The 17439-nt window shown below is 37.0% G+C and overlaps 1 protein-coding gene across 5 annotated transcripts in view; it reads right to left on the bottom strand.

The window, feature by feature from the left end:
• Nucleotides 1-5410: 5410 nt before the first annotated feature.
• Nucleotides 5411-17439, bottom strand: part of galt (galactose-1-phosphate uridylyltransferase) — a 53192-nt gene continuing 41163 nt past the window's right edge. For 3 of the 5 annotated variants that reach the window (XM_061877002.1, XM_061877001.1, XM_061877003.1), the window contains exons 11-12: nucleotides 9160-9314; nucleotides 5678-7049 (exon numbers count right to left, since the gene is read on the bottom strand). In XM_061877002.1, coding sequence (XP_061732986.1) covers nucleotides 6978-7049; nucleotides 9160-9314 — 227 coding nt within the window. In that variant the 3' untranslated portion in view covers nucleotides 5678-6977. Of the gene's footprint in view, nucleotides 7050-9159; nucleotides 9315-17439 lie in introns of all 5 variants that reach the window. The other 2 variants (XM_061876999.1, XM_061876998.1) reach the window with 2 other exon arrangements.

Raw genomic sequence — 17439 nt, 5'->3', positions numbered from 1 at the left:
AAATTGTACTTCTACGAGTAGTTTTTATGCAACATACTTTTACTTGAGTATATTTATAGAGAAGAAACGCTACTTTTACTCCGCTCCATTTATCTACCTTCAGCTCGCTACTCGCTACTTTTTTTTATCGATCTGTTAATGTTTGTTTTGGTTTATGACAGAGCTTCAATGTAGGATCTACGCATGCCTGCGTTTCACCAATCACTTGTTTAAGGCGGTCACATGACCCGACTTAAACAAGTTGAAAAACTTATTGGGGTGTTACCATTTAGTGGTCAATTGTACAGATTATGTACTGTATTGTGCAATCTACTAATAAAAGTTTCAATCAATCAATCAAAAGTGTAAAGGAAAAAAGACAATTTTTAGTTCAACCGTACTTCCCGTCAGACTGATCGCACAGTTCCTGTCTTCACAATAAAAGTGCGGCTCCATCGCGCCTGCGCTAAAAAAATAAGAGTCTCCGAAAGCAAGCGCAAACAAGATACCAAGCTACGGAGTTTCCGCCAATGTATTTATTGTAAAGTGTATAAAAACGAATATGGAAGCTGGACAAAAAAGATGCCAAAAACCAACGACTTTCATGTGGTATTAAACAGAAAAGAGGAACTTTTTTTCTCCTCCATTTGAAAATGTGGACGTTATCAGCAATACTATCTGATTCCAATCAATGCAAGTCATCAGAATCAGGTAATACACCAACTTATATTCTTGTCTTCATGAAAGATAGGAATCTATATGTTAAACATGCATGTATATTCATTAAAACACCTTTAACATGTCAACAAAAACGGCAAAATAAATAAATATACATTTTATATATATATATATATATATATATATATATATATATATTAAATGTGTATGTATGTATATGTATATATGAGGTAGATCACCTCGACTTGGTCATTTTTAGTTGCTTAAGAGATATTCCTGGCTCTGAATTTGCTTATTGCTATTTTTATGTTTTTGTGCATTATTTGTTACCGTAATCAGGTTACTCATCAGTTACTCAGTACTTGAGTAGTTTTTTCACAACATACTTTTTACTTTTACTCAAGTAAATATTTGGGTGACTACTCCTTACTTTAACTTGAGTAATACATCTCTAAAGTAACAGTACTCTTACTTGAGTACAATTTCTGGCTACTCTACCCAACTCTGCTTATCATACCATTGTTATAAAATATAAATGTGACAACTCCTGTCGCAGAACTCTGTATGCGCTATCTTTTTCCTTTATTTACAGTAAACATGTGAATAAGCGGTAGAAAATGGATGGATGGATGTGTATACTTAGAATCACTTTTCGGGATATTCCATGCACAGGCTGAAAATAAAATGGGTAAAATATTTTTACATAAATTAACCCATGCGACCCCGGACGGGACAAGCGGTAGAAAATGGATGGATGGATGGATAAGTTAACCCATTCAAAGAAGATGATTTGTGCAAAAAATGGCTGCCACAGTGTGTAAAGTCTGTATAGAATGTATCAATTAAAACACTCCTTACTTATCCGACCATTTCTATAGCATATTCATATGTTTGTTCATCTATTCTTTTAAGATGATCTTAAAGATTAATGTGTGCTTGCTTTGCCTTATTAATTGATGTATTAATTGGGCTTGTAGGATGCTCTCTTTTTCTTTCTTCTCTCTGCCACTCCTTGTTTTAATGTCGTTTCTGATCAGAAAAATTACTGTTTAAATGTCTTCACAAAAATATGCTCATTTATGGGCTTACTTTTTGTGTAACGCTGCCCTCTGCTGCTCTTAAGATGAGAGTGCATTTGCTTTTTAGAAGCTGATTGACAATTGGAGGACAACCATATAAATCAAATTATATATTAATAAACAACATTATATGTATATGTTTATTACCCCCAACTGAAAATAGTTTTTGCATAAGCATGTGTTGATTTTAATTCTGATCTAACAAAACCAATTGTAAATGCAATAGCATATTTTGCGTCTATATAATCATCATCATCCAACTAATTCAATACTGAGTATTTTTTAAAGAGCTTTTCTGATTTCCAACCAAACACTATTTCTGTTGTTCAAAAAGGGATTTACGTCCAACAAGACGGCTTGAGTGTCCTATCAAGCCAAACAAAGGGAGGATAGAGTGAGACAATAGGTGCTGTCCGCCATCATTCACAATGAAATTCAGCATCGAGCTTATTCAGCACATATTTATATCATTTGTATATTTAAACTCCATGGGAAAAGCTGAGATGCTGTTCTACATGCATATCATTTCCGTAACAGAAACTAAATCTAAACTTTGCTCCATATCTTGATCAAACAAACAAATACCTACCGTATTTTTCGGATTATAAATCGCATTTTTTTTCATAGTTTGGCCGAGGTTGCGACATATACTCCGGAGCGACTTATGTGTGAAATTATTAACACATTACCGCAAAATATTGAATAATATTATTTATCTCATTCGCGGAAGAGACGGACAAAATGTCGGCAATCGTCACACACACGTCAACCAATAAGAATTCGGCGAGGGAGGGTCATGGTAGACGTGCATTGTGGGTCATACGATGCCAACTGCTATATGCTACAGCAGAGGTAGGGAACCTATGGCTCTAGAGCCAGATGTGGCTCTTTTGATGACTGCATCTGGCTCTCCAGATAAATATTAGCTGACATTGCTTCACACGATTAGTAATGAATAATTCATCCAACGCCCTCAACACGAATCCTTTAGGGGTGATGGACGGCTGGGCAGTGCCTGAAGAGCTGCAGCCCGCCACCGTAGCCCCCACTCCCTCCCCTCTGTTGCAAGTCTGGAGTTGTATGTTGTGATACATATATATGCTTTGCTCTTGAGTTTTTTCTCATAGCTGTTCTGTGACCCTAAACAGTGTTTGTTTGTCTAATCAAATCAATCAGTATATCAACAACGTTTTGTTGTACTTGGGCAATAACAATACCTACCTAATTACGCTGGTAATCTCAGTGTCAAAATACCCGTTTTCTACCGCACCTGTTCAAGAAGTTGCATTCATGGTAAGAAGTATTGTATTTATTATTGGTTAGCTTCAGAATAAGAATGATATTAAAAATAATAAGAGATCTACAATACTCTAAAAATGTTGGTTTTACAAAAAAAAATGCAGGCATTTAGTTGTATTCAGTGTTAAACAATATGATATCGCTCTCACAGAAAGACATTTTAAAATATTTCGCTTTGATGGCTCTCTCAGTCAAAAAGGTTCCCGACCCCCGTGCTACAGTATATGCCAGTAGTTCTCAAATGTGGGTACGCGTACCCTTACGCGTGTGTCTAACCGCGGCTGCTGAGATTACACCCCCTTCCTTCAGAAGCAGCCTCAGTGATGTAACCAGGGACCTCCCAAATAAATAGAGGAGCATGTGGGCTGTGCCTTAGAGCAGTGGTTCTCAAATGGGGGTACAAGTACCCTTGGGGGTACTTGAAGGTAAGTGAAAGGGTACGTGAGATTTTTTAAAAATATTTAAAAAAAAGCAACAATTCAAAAATCCTTTATAAATATATTTATTGAATAATACTTTAACAAAATATGAATGTAAGTTCATAAACTGTGAAAAGAAACGCAACAATACAATTTTCATTGTTGACAGATTTTTTGTGGACATGTTCCATAAATATTGATGTTAAAAATGTATTTTTTTGTGAAGTAATGTTTAGAATTAAGTTCACGAAACCAGATGGATCTTTATTTCAATCCCCAAAGAGGGCACTTTAAGTTGATGATTACTTCTATGTGGAGAAATCTTTATAATTGAATCACTTGTTTATTTTTCAACACGTTTTTAGTTATTTGTATATCTTTTTTTCCAAATAGTTCAAGAAATACCACTACAAATGAGCAATATTTTATACAATTTAATAAATCATAAACTGATGACATAGTGCTGTATTTTACTTTTTTATCTCTTTTTTTCAACCAAAAATGCTTTGCTCTGATTAGGGGGTACTTGAAATAAAATTATTTTTCACAGGGGGTACATCACTGAAAAAAGGTTGAGAACCACTGGTATATGCTACTGCCGTAGCTATTAATATGGATCATTTCAAAGTTGGCAATAACTTATAAAAACTGAGAAGGGCTGAACAAAAATGGCACCGAAAAGGAAATCATGTACTGCAGATTACAAGCTGCACGTAATGAAATATGCAGCAGAACTACCTCACCGACAGGCCACAGTACGTCAGACTGAAGGACATCACGTCTGACACTGTGATCAGCAGCACCGGAGCACCGCAGGGAACGGTGCTGGCCCCTCTTCTCTTCACCCTGTACACCGCTGACTTCTGCTACAACTCAGAGCTGTGTCACATCCAGAAGTACGCGGATGACACAGCCATCGTCGGGTGCATCAGGGACGGCAGAGAGGCGGAGTTTCGGAATCTGGTGAGGGACTTTGTTGTCTGGTGCCACACGAACCTCTGGCAGCTCAATCCATCAAAGACCAAGGAGCTGGTCATCGACTTTGGGAGGTCGAGTCCACGGTCACAACCTATTGTGATCGAGGGAGTTGAGGTACAGACCGTGGACTCATTCAAGTACCTCGGGGTTTGGGTGGACAATAAGCTGGACTGGACTGTTAACACGGACCACCAGTACAAGAAAGGACAGAGCAGGCTTTACTTCCTCAGGAGACTGCACTCTTTTAACATTTGTAAAAAAACTCCTGTGGATGTATTAACAGTCTGTGGTTGCCAGTGTTATTTTCTACATGGTAGTGTGCTGGGGGGGCAGTACATCTAAGAAGGACAGCTCCAGACTTGAGAAACTGATCAGGCGGGCCGGTTCTACAATCGGAATGAAACTGGACTCACTGGTGACGGTGGCAGAGAAGAGGACTGTTGACAAACTAGTGAGCATCCTGGATGATGGTAGTCAGCCTCTGCATAGCGTTGTCAGTAGCCAGAGGAGCCTGTTCAGTGCTAGACTGCTTCATCCCAAGTGCAGGACTAATAGACTCAAAAACTCCTTTGTCCCACACGCCATTAGACTGTACAACTCCTCTCTGGGGCGGGGGGCAGGGGGTACTAGGATGACAGGGGATGCAAAACAATAACAGTGCAATACGTTTTCATAACATGGTCACTACTGCCTACTTTGTCTTGTTATATTCTTATTTTACTGTTATATTTTTGTTCCCATTGTTGCTTTTTATTTTTTATTCTTACTGTAATATTTCTCTATTTTGTTTCCATTTAAACCCCCATTATTTACTTTTTACTTTAATTTAAATTGATCTCAACTATGTACACTGCTGCTGGAATTTTAATTTTCCTGAAGGAACTCTCCTGAAGAAATCAATAAAGTACTATCTATCTATCTATCTATCTATCTATCTATCTATCTATCTATCTATCTATCTAGAAAACGACAAGAGGAAACGGCGCATACTTTAGGAGTTGGCAGAGTTGTTTAGAAGCGACATAGAGGAAAAAGATTTCATGGGATTTATCGATTAGGAGTGACAGATTGTTTGGTGAACGTATAGCATGTCCTATATGTTATAGTTATTTGAATGACTCTTACCATAATGTTACGTTAACATACTAGGCACCTTCTCAGTTGGTTATTTATGCGTCATATAACGTACACTTACTCATGTTGTTCACTATTTTTTATTTATTTTAAATTGCCTTTCAAATGTCTATTCTTGGTGTTGGATTTTATCAAATAAATTTCCCCCAAAAATGCGACATATATATGTTTTTTTCCTTCTTTATTATGCATTTTCGGCCAGTGCGACGTATACTCCGGAGCGATTTATAATCCGAAAAATACGATACTTCTTTTGGTCATGCATCGTCACATTATTTCAGGGATCAGGGCAAAACTAAGTTAACATATACTAAATTGAATATTACACTTCTTGTTTGGAAGAGTTTGGAAGGACTCCAATCATGTTTATTTTAATTTCAGTTAGAGAGAAGGGAAATGAGATTGTCACATTCAGTTTAACATATGACAAAAATACAGAAAGAAATAAAAATAGTAACACATGTGGGAGTCATGATTCCGACTGTGATAGTGCTGTGTGCAATTGTCTGTGGATTGGATTTAGATTATAGACAATTCATAAAAAACAATGTAAAACATATAAAAACAAACAATTACCATTAAGACAACATGCCAGTGTGACTATTACTCATCCTTGGCCACATCCTGCTTTACATTTATAGGGGTGGGACCTAATAAGTTTACTTCTTTCCACTCCCTTTTGAGCCAATCTTGACATCTACAAAAGATTAGTCACATGTAATGTTTTCAATGTAGGTGTAAAAATAATGTATTTATATATTTATTTTGTATTTTATGTCATTCTCTTGTTTTGTTTGCATGGCTCAAAATAAACCATTCATTCCTTCATTCATTCATTCATTCACATTTAGCGATTTTACTTTATCACATTCCCCCCCTTTTTTATTTTAAGCCAGTTTTACACATTTTTGGCCTAAATGAAATGTTATTTATGCCTTATATGTACTACAATCATCGTTTGAAATATTACTTTTAAAAAGTTATTTATTATAGTTACTTGTAACTTTGGCAAAAGGTAATCTAATTACTAATTGAAATATTGATCCTCTTAAAATAAAACAAAATATCAGGCATAAGCAGTTGAAATGTTTCATGAGACCAGAGTGTGTGTGTGTGTGTGTGTGATTTTAAAAGGCGGTGCCTGTTGCGATGTGTACCCAGACATAGCAGGATCAGCTTAGCTCTGTTTGTTTGCAGTTAGCGGGCAGTGATATTGTTAAACACAATAATACATGTGAGTGATATTATCACTGGTATCGGCCAATCTCACTTGGGGATGATTGGTATGGGAATCTGATCGAAACATCACTAACATTTTCAGACCAAATAAAGGAAATTAAATTCTGTATGGAAAATACATTGTATCCAAACTAGATTTTTTTTCTTCCTTTTTTCCACCAGACATGGTCCTTTATCTACCTTCCCTTTGTTCTTCTCTGTCTTTATGGTGCTCATCTGGCAGATCCCGGAGCTTCTCCGCTGCCTAAAAAAAACCAGCCAGGAGAGTATGAAAGACACAAAAAAATAAACAAAACCTTCTGTATTTTCCAGTAACAAACACTTCTTTGCTTCTACGTCAAAACACAAATATCATAGTTTACAGGTTAAAATGCATAGAGCAAAAAACAAGACAAAGCAAAAAAATAAAAAATAAATAAAAAATAAAAAATAAAAAAAAGAATAACATGCAGAAGCTGAACAATATAGTGCAAAATAAATAGGGTGAAAGGGTTCGGATAAAAAGTACAATTGTAAGATAAAAATAATGAAATAATAAAAGTGCAACAAAATAAAAAAATAAAAAAATAGAATAAAAATAAAATAAAATAAATAAAACACATTTAAAACATTCTAACTCATAAATAAAAGTCCGCCTACAGCGGCGCCAATAAAACTCAAACCAATTAAAATAAACATTCAAAAAGTGCCAACAATGACTTAAAAATTAACAAGTATTAGTGATATTGTTATTATAAGCGCTAACGCAGACAAACTATTTATATTTACGCCGTGATCACGACGTCATCGACTGATCAGCTGCTTCCTTCTTTCCCTGCTCGTAAAACTTTGTTGTAGATCACATATCATGCCTCTAACGTGGATAGTCGGAGGACGAGGGCGTATTCCGACAAGTTGGTACACTTTGACAGGCAATTTGGATCCGGTAATGGCAAGAACGACGCGAAAGACGCTTGGTTTCCCCCCCTCATTTTCTTCGCGAGGATGATAAATGATAAATAAATGGGTTGTACTTGTATAGCGCTGATGAGTCATTCTTCATCTAAATGGGACTATGACCTCATTCTATCAGTTGTCATCCTAATGACAGCAGACATTGTACAGTAAGTGATGTTTTATTGTGTGAATGCTCCTAGGCTTTCACACATATGGTTTTTATGCTTGTTGTATCACATGATGTCTGGAGTGACTAATAATCAGTGATGTTGTTAAACAATTTTGATTTGAAACTAATGCGCCATGTATGCTTAAAATTATGAAAATATGTCAATATTACATTTTATTATAAATGTTACTAAATGACATATATATATATATATATATATATATATACATACATATATATATACTTACATCATGTATTTATTACATGTTATTATGAATGTTACTACATGACATATATACTTACTACATCATGTATATATTACATGTTATTATGAATGTTACTAGATGCTACATATATACTTACATCATCTAAATATTACATGTTATTATGAATGTAATTACGTGACATGAATATTTACATCATGTATATACTACATGTTATTATGAATGTTACTACATGACATATATACTTACATCATGTATATATTACATGTTATTATGAATCTTACGACATGACACATATACTTACATCATGTATATAGTACATGTTATTATGAATGTTACTAGATACTGCATATATACTTACATCATGTATATATTACATGTTATTATGAATATTACTACATGACATATTGACTTACATCATGTATATATTATATGTTATTATTAATGTTACTAGATACTACATATATACTTACATCATGTATGTATTGCATGTTATTATGAAATTTACTACATGACATATATATTAACATCATGTATATATTACATGTTATGATGAATGTTCCTACATGACATATATACTTACATCATGTATATATTACATGTGATTATGAATGTTACTACATGAGATATATATTTATATCTTGTATATATTACATGTTGTTTTGAATGTTACTGCATTATACATACTTACATCATGTATAAATTACATGTTATTATGAATGTTACTAGATACTACATATATACTTTCATCATGTATATATTATATGTCATTATGAATGTTTCTACATGACATATATAGTTACATCATGGAGATAAAAGGTGTTTGATTGTTTTTTAAGGGATTTACAGGCAGAAGAGAGCGACTCCAATAGGCTCCATTGAAAGTGGACTTTTGATCACATTTATTTAATATTAAGAATGCATAAAAAAAAGTGTTGTCCGTCTTTCATAATGATTGTGAACCATAGAATTGTGTTGTAAATGAAGTTGTGCAAGTATGCATGTGTGTGTGTGTGTGTGTGCACCTGTTCAGGAGTGAGGTCTCTCTGCTCCTGGGCGAGCATCTCATAGCCCACCATGAACTTCTTGACGGTGGCGGAGCGCAGCAGAGGAGGGTAGTAGTGAGCGTGCAGCTGCCAGTGGGAGTTGTCTTCTTTTAAGTGTGGGCCAGTCGGAGCTCCTGGGAGAAAAGAAAAAATAAGAAATGGATGATGAATGTGAATGGCACCTTCCTTTTGTCCCCAAAAACCCTGCTGTGTTATTTTCTCTTCAATTCTGCTTTACACTTCCACGGAGGAAAAAGATGTTGGCTAAGTAGAGAAGAGTATGCATCACCGGGAGAAAACAAGCTCATTTATCTCTCTTGCCATTCACACAGCATGGCTGACAGACTTTGCTCATTCAGTCTTTAGGACTGAAGGCCAGAAATCGACCCCCCTCCTCATCAGATCTGAAGGAGACTGTTGATAATTAGGCAAATGTGCTTTATGTTTTTCACTGATTGCCAATGGTTGGTTGAAAATAGTCTGCAGTTCTTAATGTTGAAGACTGTAAATTACCTTTGAATTACCCAGTGAATTAACATGAAGGCCAAAGACAACCCATTCATGGACACTGGTGAAGCTCCAGTTTGTCCCGCGAACTACAGTCCTGGTGAAAAGTTTGCATACAATTGTGAAGAACATCATGTCATGGCTGTCTTGACTTTCCAATCATTTCTACAACTTTTATTTTTTGGTGATGTAGTGATTGGAGCACATACTTGTTGCTCACAAAAAACATTCATGAAGTTTGCTTCTTTTATGAATTTATTATGCCTCTACTAAAAATGTGAGCAAATGTGCTGGGTCAAAAAAAATACATACAGCAATGTTAATATTTGCTTACATGTCCCTTGGCAAGTTTTTTGGTAGCCATCCACAAGCTTCCGCTGCAATTTTGGACCACAAAATTGCTGCGGTTCAGCTAAATGTGTTTCTTTTCTGACATGGACTTGTTTCTTCAGCATTGTCCACACCTTTAAGTCGGGACTTTGGCAAGTCCATTCTAAAACATTCATTCTATCCTGCTTTAACCATTCCTTTACCACTTTTGATGTGTGTTTGGGGTCATTGTCCTGTTGGAACACCCAACTGCGCCCAAGACCCAACCTCCGGGCTGATGATTTTAGCTCGTCCTGAAGAATTTGGAGGTAATCCTCCTTTTTCATTGTCCCATTTACTCTCTGTAAAACACCAGTTCCATTGGCAGCAAAACAGGCCCAGAGTATAATACTACCACCACCATGCTTGACGGTAGGCTTGGTGTTCCTGGGATTAAAGGCCTCACATTTTGTCCTCCAAACATATTGCTGGGTATTGTGGCCAAACAGCTCCATCATCAGCTGCTCGTTGAGAAGACCAATGCCTGCTTTTATGTCCAAAAGTGAAGTGAAGTGAATTATATTTATATAGCGCTTTTCTCTAGTGACTCAAGGTGCTTTTACATAGTGAAACCCAGTATCTAAGTTACATTTAAACCAGTGTGGGTGGCACTGGGAGCGGGTGGGTAAAGTGTCTTGCCCAAGGACACAACGGCAGTGACTAGGATGGCGGAAGCGGGGATCGAACCTGTAACCCTCAAGTTGCTGGCATGGCCACTCTACCAACCGAGCTATACCGTCAAATGAGACCAGAAAAAAAGTCACACAATCTTGGAAAATACTTAGAAAAACAGAATCTATATTTTCTTGCTAAATATGAGTTGACAACACTGATCCCTCCTGCTGCGTCTTCTTGTGCTCTGGCGGACCAGGCGAGGTATTACAATGACATCTACTGTATGGGGTTGGAATAACAAGCTACATTCACAGACAGTCCCAATGTAGTGTGTTTAGGAGAGAGGTAGCACCACAAATAAATGAATGTATGAGAAACACGGAACATGCCAAGAAAGGAGCAAAGCAGTGATTATATTCATACATGTCATACACGCATATGAAAGAAAAATAAATGATGCACATTCTTAACGATGATGCAATAGAACACTATATGTAGTCGTCACTTGATGATGTAATACTTCCCATTAAAACTGACGTGCACATATTTTTATTTTATTACTCCGGCTTCCTCCCACTTCCAAAGACATGCACCTGGGGATAGGTTGATTGGCAACACTAAAATTGGCCCTAGTGTGTGAATGTGAGTGTGAATGTTGTCTGTCTATCTGTGTTGGCCCTGCGATGAGGTGGCGACTTGTCCAGGGTGTACCCCGCCTTCCGCCCGATTGTAGCTGAGATAGGCGCCAGCGCCCCCCGCAACCCCGAAAGGGAATAAGCGGTAGAAAATGGATGGATGGATGGATGGATTATTATTTATTTTATTACATTTTATCATTATTACTGTTGAGTTAGTTTCACTTCAGCCATGTTGCACTGAGCAACCAGAACCGTGTACCAGTTAGTATGATCCTGCTTTATGGTCTTCCTAAAATTGTTCCTCTTTCCTACCACTAAAAATAACAAAGGAAAAAAAGCACACTTGTGGATTTAATCCATGAAAATGAATAATTGTGGTTCAAGATATTTTGTGATCAATTTGCAGTTCAATGAGTTCCAACTTTTAAGGATTATGATTTTTTATTTTTTTTTATTTTTTAGTGTGCAGAATTCAATTATGCTACTTCTTTCTATCTGATTGGCACAAAATTAAGATGACTGTCATTTTCATCAAGCCAGACTATTTATCCTCGAGAACGAGGGTGTCCAACTCCACCGCAGTGAGTGTTAAGCATTCATTTTTATTTCAACAAAAAAAAAACATTTGAAATATGGTAATATAACATTTGTTGCCATATCAGATAAGATCCAAAGGCAGATTAAATGCAACTTCATACAGTACATACATTTTTTTCTGTCAATGTAGAAGGAACATATGCATTTATTAATAAAATATATAGTACTTTATGTTATTTCCAGGCTTTTGTCGTCCACATTCAATGATTCTTGAGTTAGACACCTGCGCTCCAGAGAATTATCTACACTTCAATATTTTTTTACTTGACCTCTGATGAAGACCAAATTTGAAAAAACTTAAAAAAAATAAATCAATACATAATTTAGTCAAATTGTGATAATGACGTGACTTCCTGTAACACTTTTGACTTCATCACCTGCTCTACGTGAGCTGAAGTGCACTCTGTACTCGGAGGAAGGTAATGGGGTCATTAGGGACGGCACATAAACAACAAGAATCGATCTCTAGAGACAATTGGGTCTGACCTGAAACAACTAAAGACGACTTGAGGGAGACATTAAAAAAACAAATGGCCGGAAAAAGAAAGCGAACGCAAAATGAAAGTACACCCTGGCTGTCATTTTTATGGATACGACGGGAAAGACAAAAGGTGAGCAAAAAAACATGAAAAGCAAAATAAGTATGTGGTATTGACGTTCTTCCTTTTCTTCTTTATGTGTCACTAGCAGGACCCACTGCTTCTTGGGAAGAGCGATACCACCTTGGAGTCTCCAAAACTGTTCGATAACACGGGAAAAAGTTGCTAGATTTTATTTTTTGTCGTGAGTCGCTTTTTGGAAAAAGACGAACTACAAACCCCGTTTCCATATGATTTGGGAATTTGTGTTTGATGTAAATATAAACGGAATACAATTATTTGCGAATCGTTTTCAACCCATATTCAGTTGTGATGCATTTATGAAATTAATGCACCGTGTAAGCTAAAATTGATCAAAATAGGTAAATGTTACATGCTATTCTACTGTAAATGTGCCTGTTACTATATGATATATAGACTTACATCATGTATATCTTACATGTTATTATGAATGTTACTACATGACATTTATACTTACATCATGCATATATTACATGTTATTATGAATGTTACTAGATACTACATATATACTTACATCATGTATATATAACATGTTATTATGAATGTTACTCCATGACATATGTACTTACATCATGTACAGTATATAATACATTTTATTATGAATGTTACTACATGACATATATACTTACATCATGTATATATTACATGTTATTATGAATGTTACTAGATACTACATATATACTTACATCATGCACAGTATATAATACATTTTATTATGAATGTTACTACATGACATATATACTTACATCATGTATATATTACATGTTATTATGAATGTTACTAGATACTACATATATACTTACATCATGTATATATTAAATGTTATTATGAATCTTATTACATGACATATATATTTACATCATGTATATATTACATGTTGTTTTGAATGTTACTAAATGACATATATACTTACATTATGTATATATTACATGTTGTTATTAATGTTATGACATGACATATATACTTACATCATGTATATATTACATGTTATTATGAATGTTACTAGATATTACATATATACTTACGTCATATATATATTACATGTTATTATGAATGTTACTACATGACATATAGACTTACATCACTTAATGAAGGTGTTTGGATGTTATTAAGGGCTTTATAGGCAGAATAGAGCAGCTCCCAAAGACTCCATTGTAAGCGGGATTTTGATTCCATTTATTTAATATTTAAAATGCAAAAAAAAAACACATCCATCGTCATGTCTCTCATAATGATTGTGAACGATAGGCGAAATTCTCAAAAAAATGCAGTTTCCATTTAATACACTCACAAAATGTAAAACAAACCTGTGAGTACAAATCTTAGCGACTGATGTGTCATCTTATCCTCTGTAACGAAGTGAAGTGAATCATATTTATAAAGCGCTTTTCTGTAGTGACTCAAAGCACTTTACATAGTGAAACCCAATATCTCAGTTACATTCAAACCAGAGTGGGCGGCTCTGGGAGCAGGTGGGTAAAGTGTCTTGGCCGAGGACACAACGGCAGTGACGAGGATGGCGGAAGCGGGGATCAAACCTGGAACCCTCAAGTTGCTGGCACGGCCACTCCACCAACCGAGCTATAGGGCCTCCATGGAAATGCCCCCCTTTACCTCAAAGAACTGCTCGCCCCCAAATCCTCCGCTCCGGACAGACTAACCTCCTCCAACCTCCGAGGACAAAGCTCCAAACAATGGGAGACCGGACTTTCTGCTCTACCGCTCCCAGTTTGTGGAACGCTCTCCCTGACCACCTGAGTGCACCGCAGACCGTGGATGCTTTTAAAAAAGGCTTAAAAGCCCTTCTTTTTCAAAAAGCCTTTTTTAAAATATATGTGTGCTAATTCTAGTTTTTATTTTAATTTATTTGTATTATCTTTTTATTTTAAATACACTGTAGCACTTAGAGGTTATTTGCTCAATGGAAAGTGCTTTTTACAAAAAAAATCTATTATTATTATTATTTACCGCCCCTAACGATAAAGCTTTTTTTTTTTTTACCTTATTTGTTTTTGCTTTAATAGTCAATTGTACCACTAGCCATGGAGTGTTTGGCCTAATAGTGCTGTGTTCTTCTCACTACAATTATATGATTACATTATGATGCCCACTTGGAATAAAGTGTCCATTTCGAGCATGTAGGAGTCATGGAGAATGACGCGGGGAGCGAGCAGTGAAGTGCTCGTCTAACTTAGCAGGGTGTAGCCATTTGGCTGGCAACATTTAACACTGGACTTACTGAGCCGTGATGGCACTTGCTCTCTTCTCTGTCACACATCAGTCAGCGCATGGCTGCACGCCGCTCACCTTTGTTCCGCTTAGGGACCTCTGGAAGGTGTTTCTCTGACAAGCCCTCCCGCCGCCTATTTCCCTCGCTGCCTGTTTCAGCGCAGATAAATATCAAGTACAGCCTGAGCTCAGATTCACAGGAGCAACAGCTGCTGGGGTGGTAAACACCATCCTGGCACTGTTTCCAGACTTTCTTGGGACCCGTTTACTTCTCAGCAGTACAACTCATTGCCTGGTTTGGGGAGTTCCGATTAATTGTGAAAAGGCTAACATAGGAAAGTAAAGCATGAGAGCTATGAAAATGGCTTCCTAAATTTGCACCTTTAAAATACAGTACAGTGATGATTTGATGACAATACAAGATATCACACGATTGAATTTGTGCTCAAGATACACTATATAGCCAAAAGTATTTGGCCACCCATCCCAATGATGAGAATCAGGTGTCCAGATCACTTGGCTCGGCCACAGGTGTATCAAATCAAGCACTTAGGCATGGAGACTGTTTCTACAAACATTTGTAGAAGAATGGGCCGCTCTCAGTGATTTCCAGCGTGGAACTGTCACAGGATGCCACCTGTGCAACAAATCCAGTCGTGTATATATTATTCACTGCGATGTGGCCATTGATGAAAACGAGTTAGACACCCAAAGTTTGACCCCTAGAATATGTTTAATACTCTCTGCAGTGGCCCACTTTTAATTGTGGAACAACTTTCAGAAACTTTGCTAATTTTATTGATGAGTACAATTTGAACGACAGCATAGATTGCAATCAGGGCGGATCAATTCCACCTTTCTGCATACGATTATTGGATTGGATGCTTTATACAAGGCCAGGGCAATTATTTTAACTCGGGGGCCAAATTTGGAGAATAAAATGTCTTTGGGGGCCGGTATATCTATTTTTTTTTTTTGAGTTTTTTTTTTTTTTGAGTTTGAGTTTATTTCGAACATCTCAAACTCAAAAAAAAATTAAAAAAAACACACAAAAAAAATTAGATATACCGGCCCCCAGAGACACTTTTTTCTCCAAATTTGGCCCCCGAGTCAAAATAATTGCCCAGGCCTTGTATTTCTCGGAACAATAGCACAAAACCTCACAATAATGTCTGATTGAATGCTAAAAATGTTATGACAAACCGCCTAAAATAACAGAATGGAATTAACATTTTTTTTACTGAATTAAACACCCAGAATGTACATGAAAATAAAGAATTTGGGATTTACAATATTAACTATGACCGATAAAACACTGAACACTGAACATTGGATTCCAAGATGGCGGCGCCCGAACGGGCTGCAACATTGCGGAGCTGCTGCTAAAGATGGAACATTTGGCAGAAATACCGGACAATTCCACAAACTTTATGGCTGGCTCACATCGTGGTCACTCCGTGATCACGTACGACCGCCAGACACTTCTGGATGTGGACACATCGGGCCGTTTTGGACCGATAGACACTTGCGTGCTAGACTTGCTAACTAGCATGGGAATACATCGGCGGCTACATCCAGCGGCCTGTGAAGCAGGGGAGTCTAGTAGCAGCGGGGGCCGTCTACGGAGCAGACGCCAGCGGTGTGATCGGAAACGCGGATGCCGAGCGGGGCTAAAAACAAAGCAGAAGGCTAATCCCCACAGAACACCACTTTCCTCCATCCCGAAGACGGATTTAGATGGAAAATGCGAGACTACTGGTCTGGGTAAGGAGTCAGTTAAATTAGAACAAGTTTTTTCTGCTTTGAGTGTTTCAGAGTTGGACATGTGTTTTACTGAGGTGGCTAACTATGATGCATGCAGTTCATCAAAGCAACAAACAAACAATCGGAAAATCCCCGTTACTGAGGTGGCTAACCATGATGCGTGCAGTTTATCAAAGCAACAATCAAACAATCGGAAAATTCCTGTCGTATCAATTCCTAGATATGGTCGTAACTATACTAAATGCACCGGGCATAATAAACACAACATTATTAATATTGCTACTACGGATAATTTGATCAAAAACTCCCTAAAACAGCCCACTACCTATAATATAGGTTTTTTAAACATAAGATCATTGTCTCCTAAAACGTTGTTAGTTAATGATATTATCAGAGACAACAATCTTAACGTCATCGGTCTCAGCGAAACCTGGCTTAAACCAAACTACTTTTTTGCGCTAAATGAGTCATGTCCTCCTAACTTTACACATGCGCATATTGCCCGTCCGCTCAAAAGGGGTGGGGGGGTTGCACTAATATACAACGAAAACTTTAACCTTAGTCCTAACATAAATAATAAATATAAATCGTTTGAGGTGCTTACTATGAGGTCTGTCACACCGCTGCCTCTACACCTGGCTGTTATCTACCGCCCCCCAGGGCCCTATTCGGACTTTATTAATGAATTCTCAGAGTTCGTTGCTGATCTAGTGACACACGCCGATAATATAATCATAATGGGGGACTTTAATATCCATATGAATACCCCATCGGACCCACCGTGCGTAGCGCTCCAGACTGTAATTGATAGCTGTGGTCTCACACAAATAATAAATGAACCCACGCATCGCAACGGTAATACGATAGACCTAGTGCTTGTCAGGGGCATCACCGTTTCCAAAGTTACGATACTCCCGTAT

This window comes from Nerophis ophidion, linkage group LG17 (genome assembly GCF_033978795.1).
Source record: "Nerophis ophidion isolate RoL-2023_Sa linkage group LG17, RoL_Noph_v1.0, whole genome shotgun sequence".
NCBI lineage: Eukaryota > Metazoa > Chordata > Actinopteri > Syngnathiformes > Syngnathidae > Nerophis > Nerophis ophidion.
This window is presented reverse-complemented; position numbering and strand designations above follow the sequence as displayed.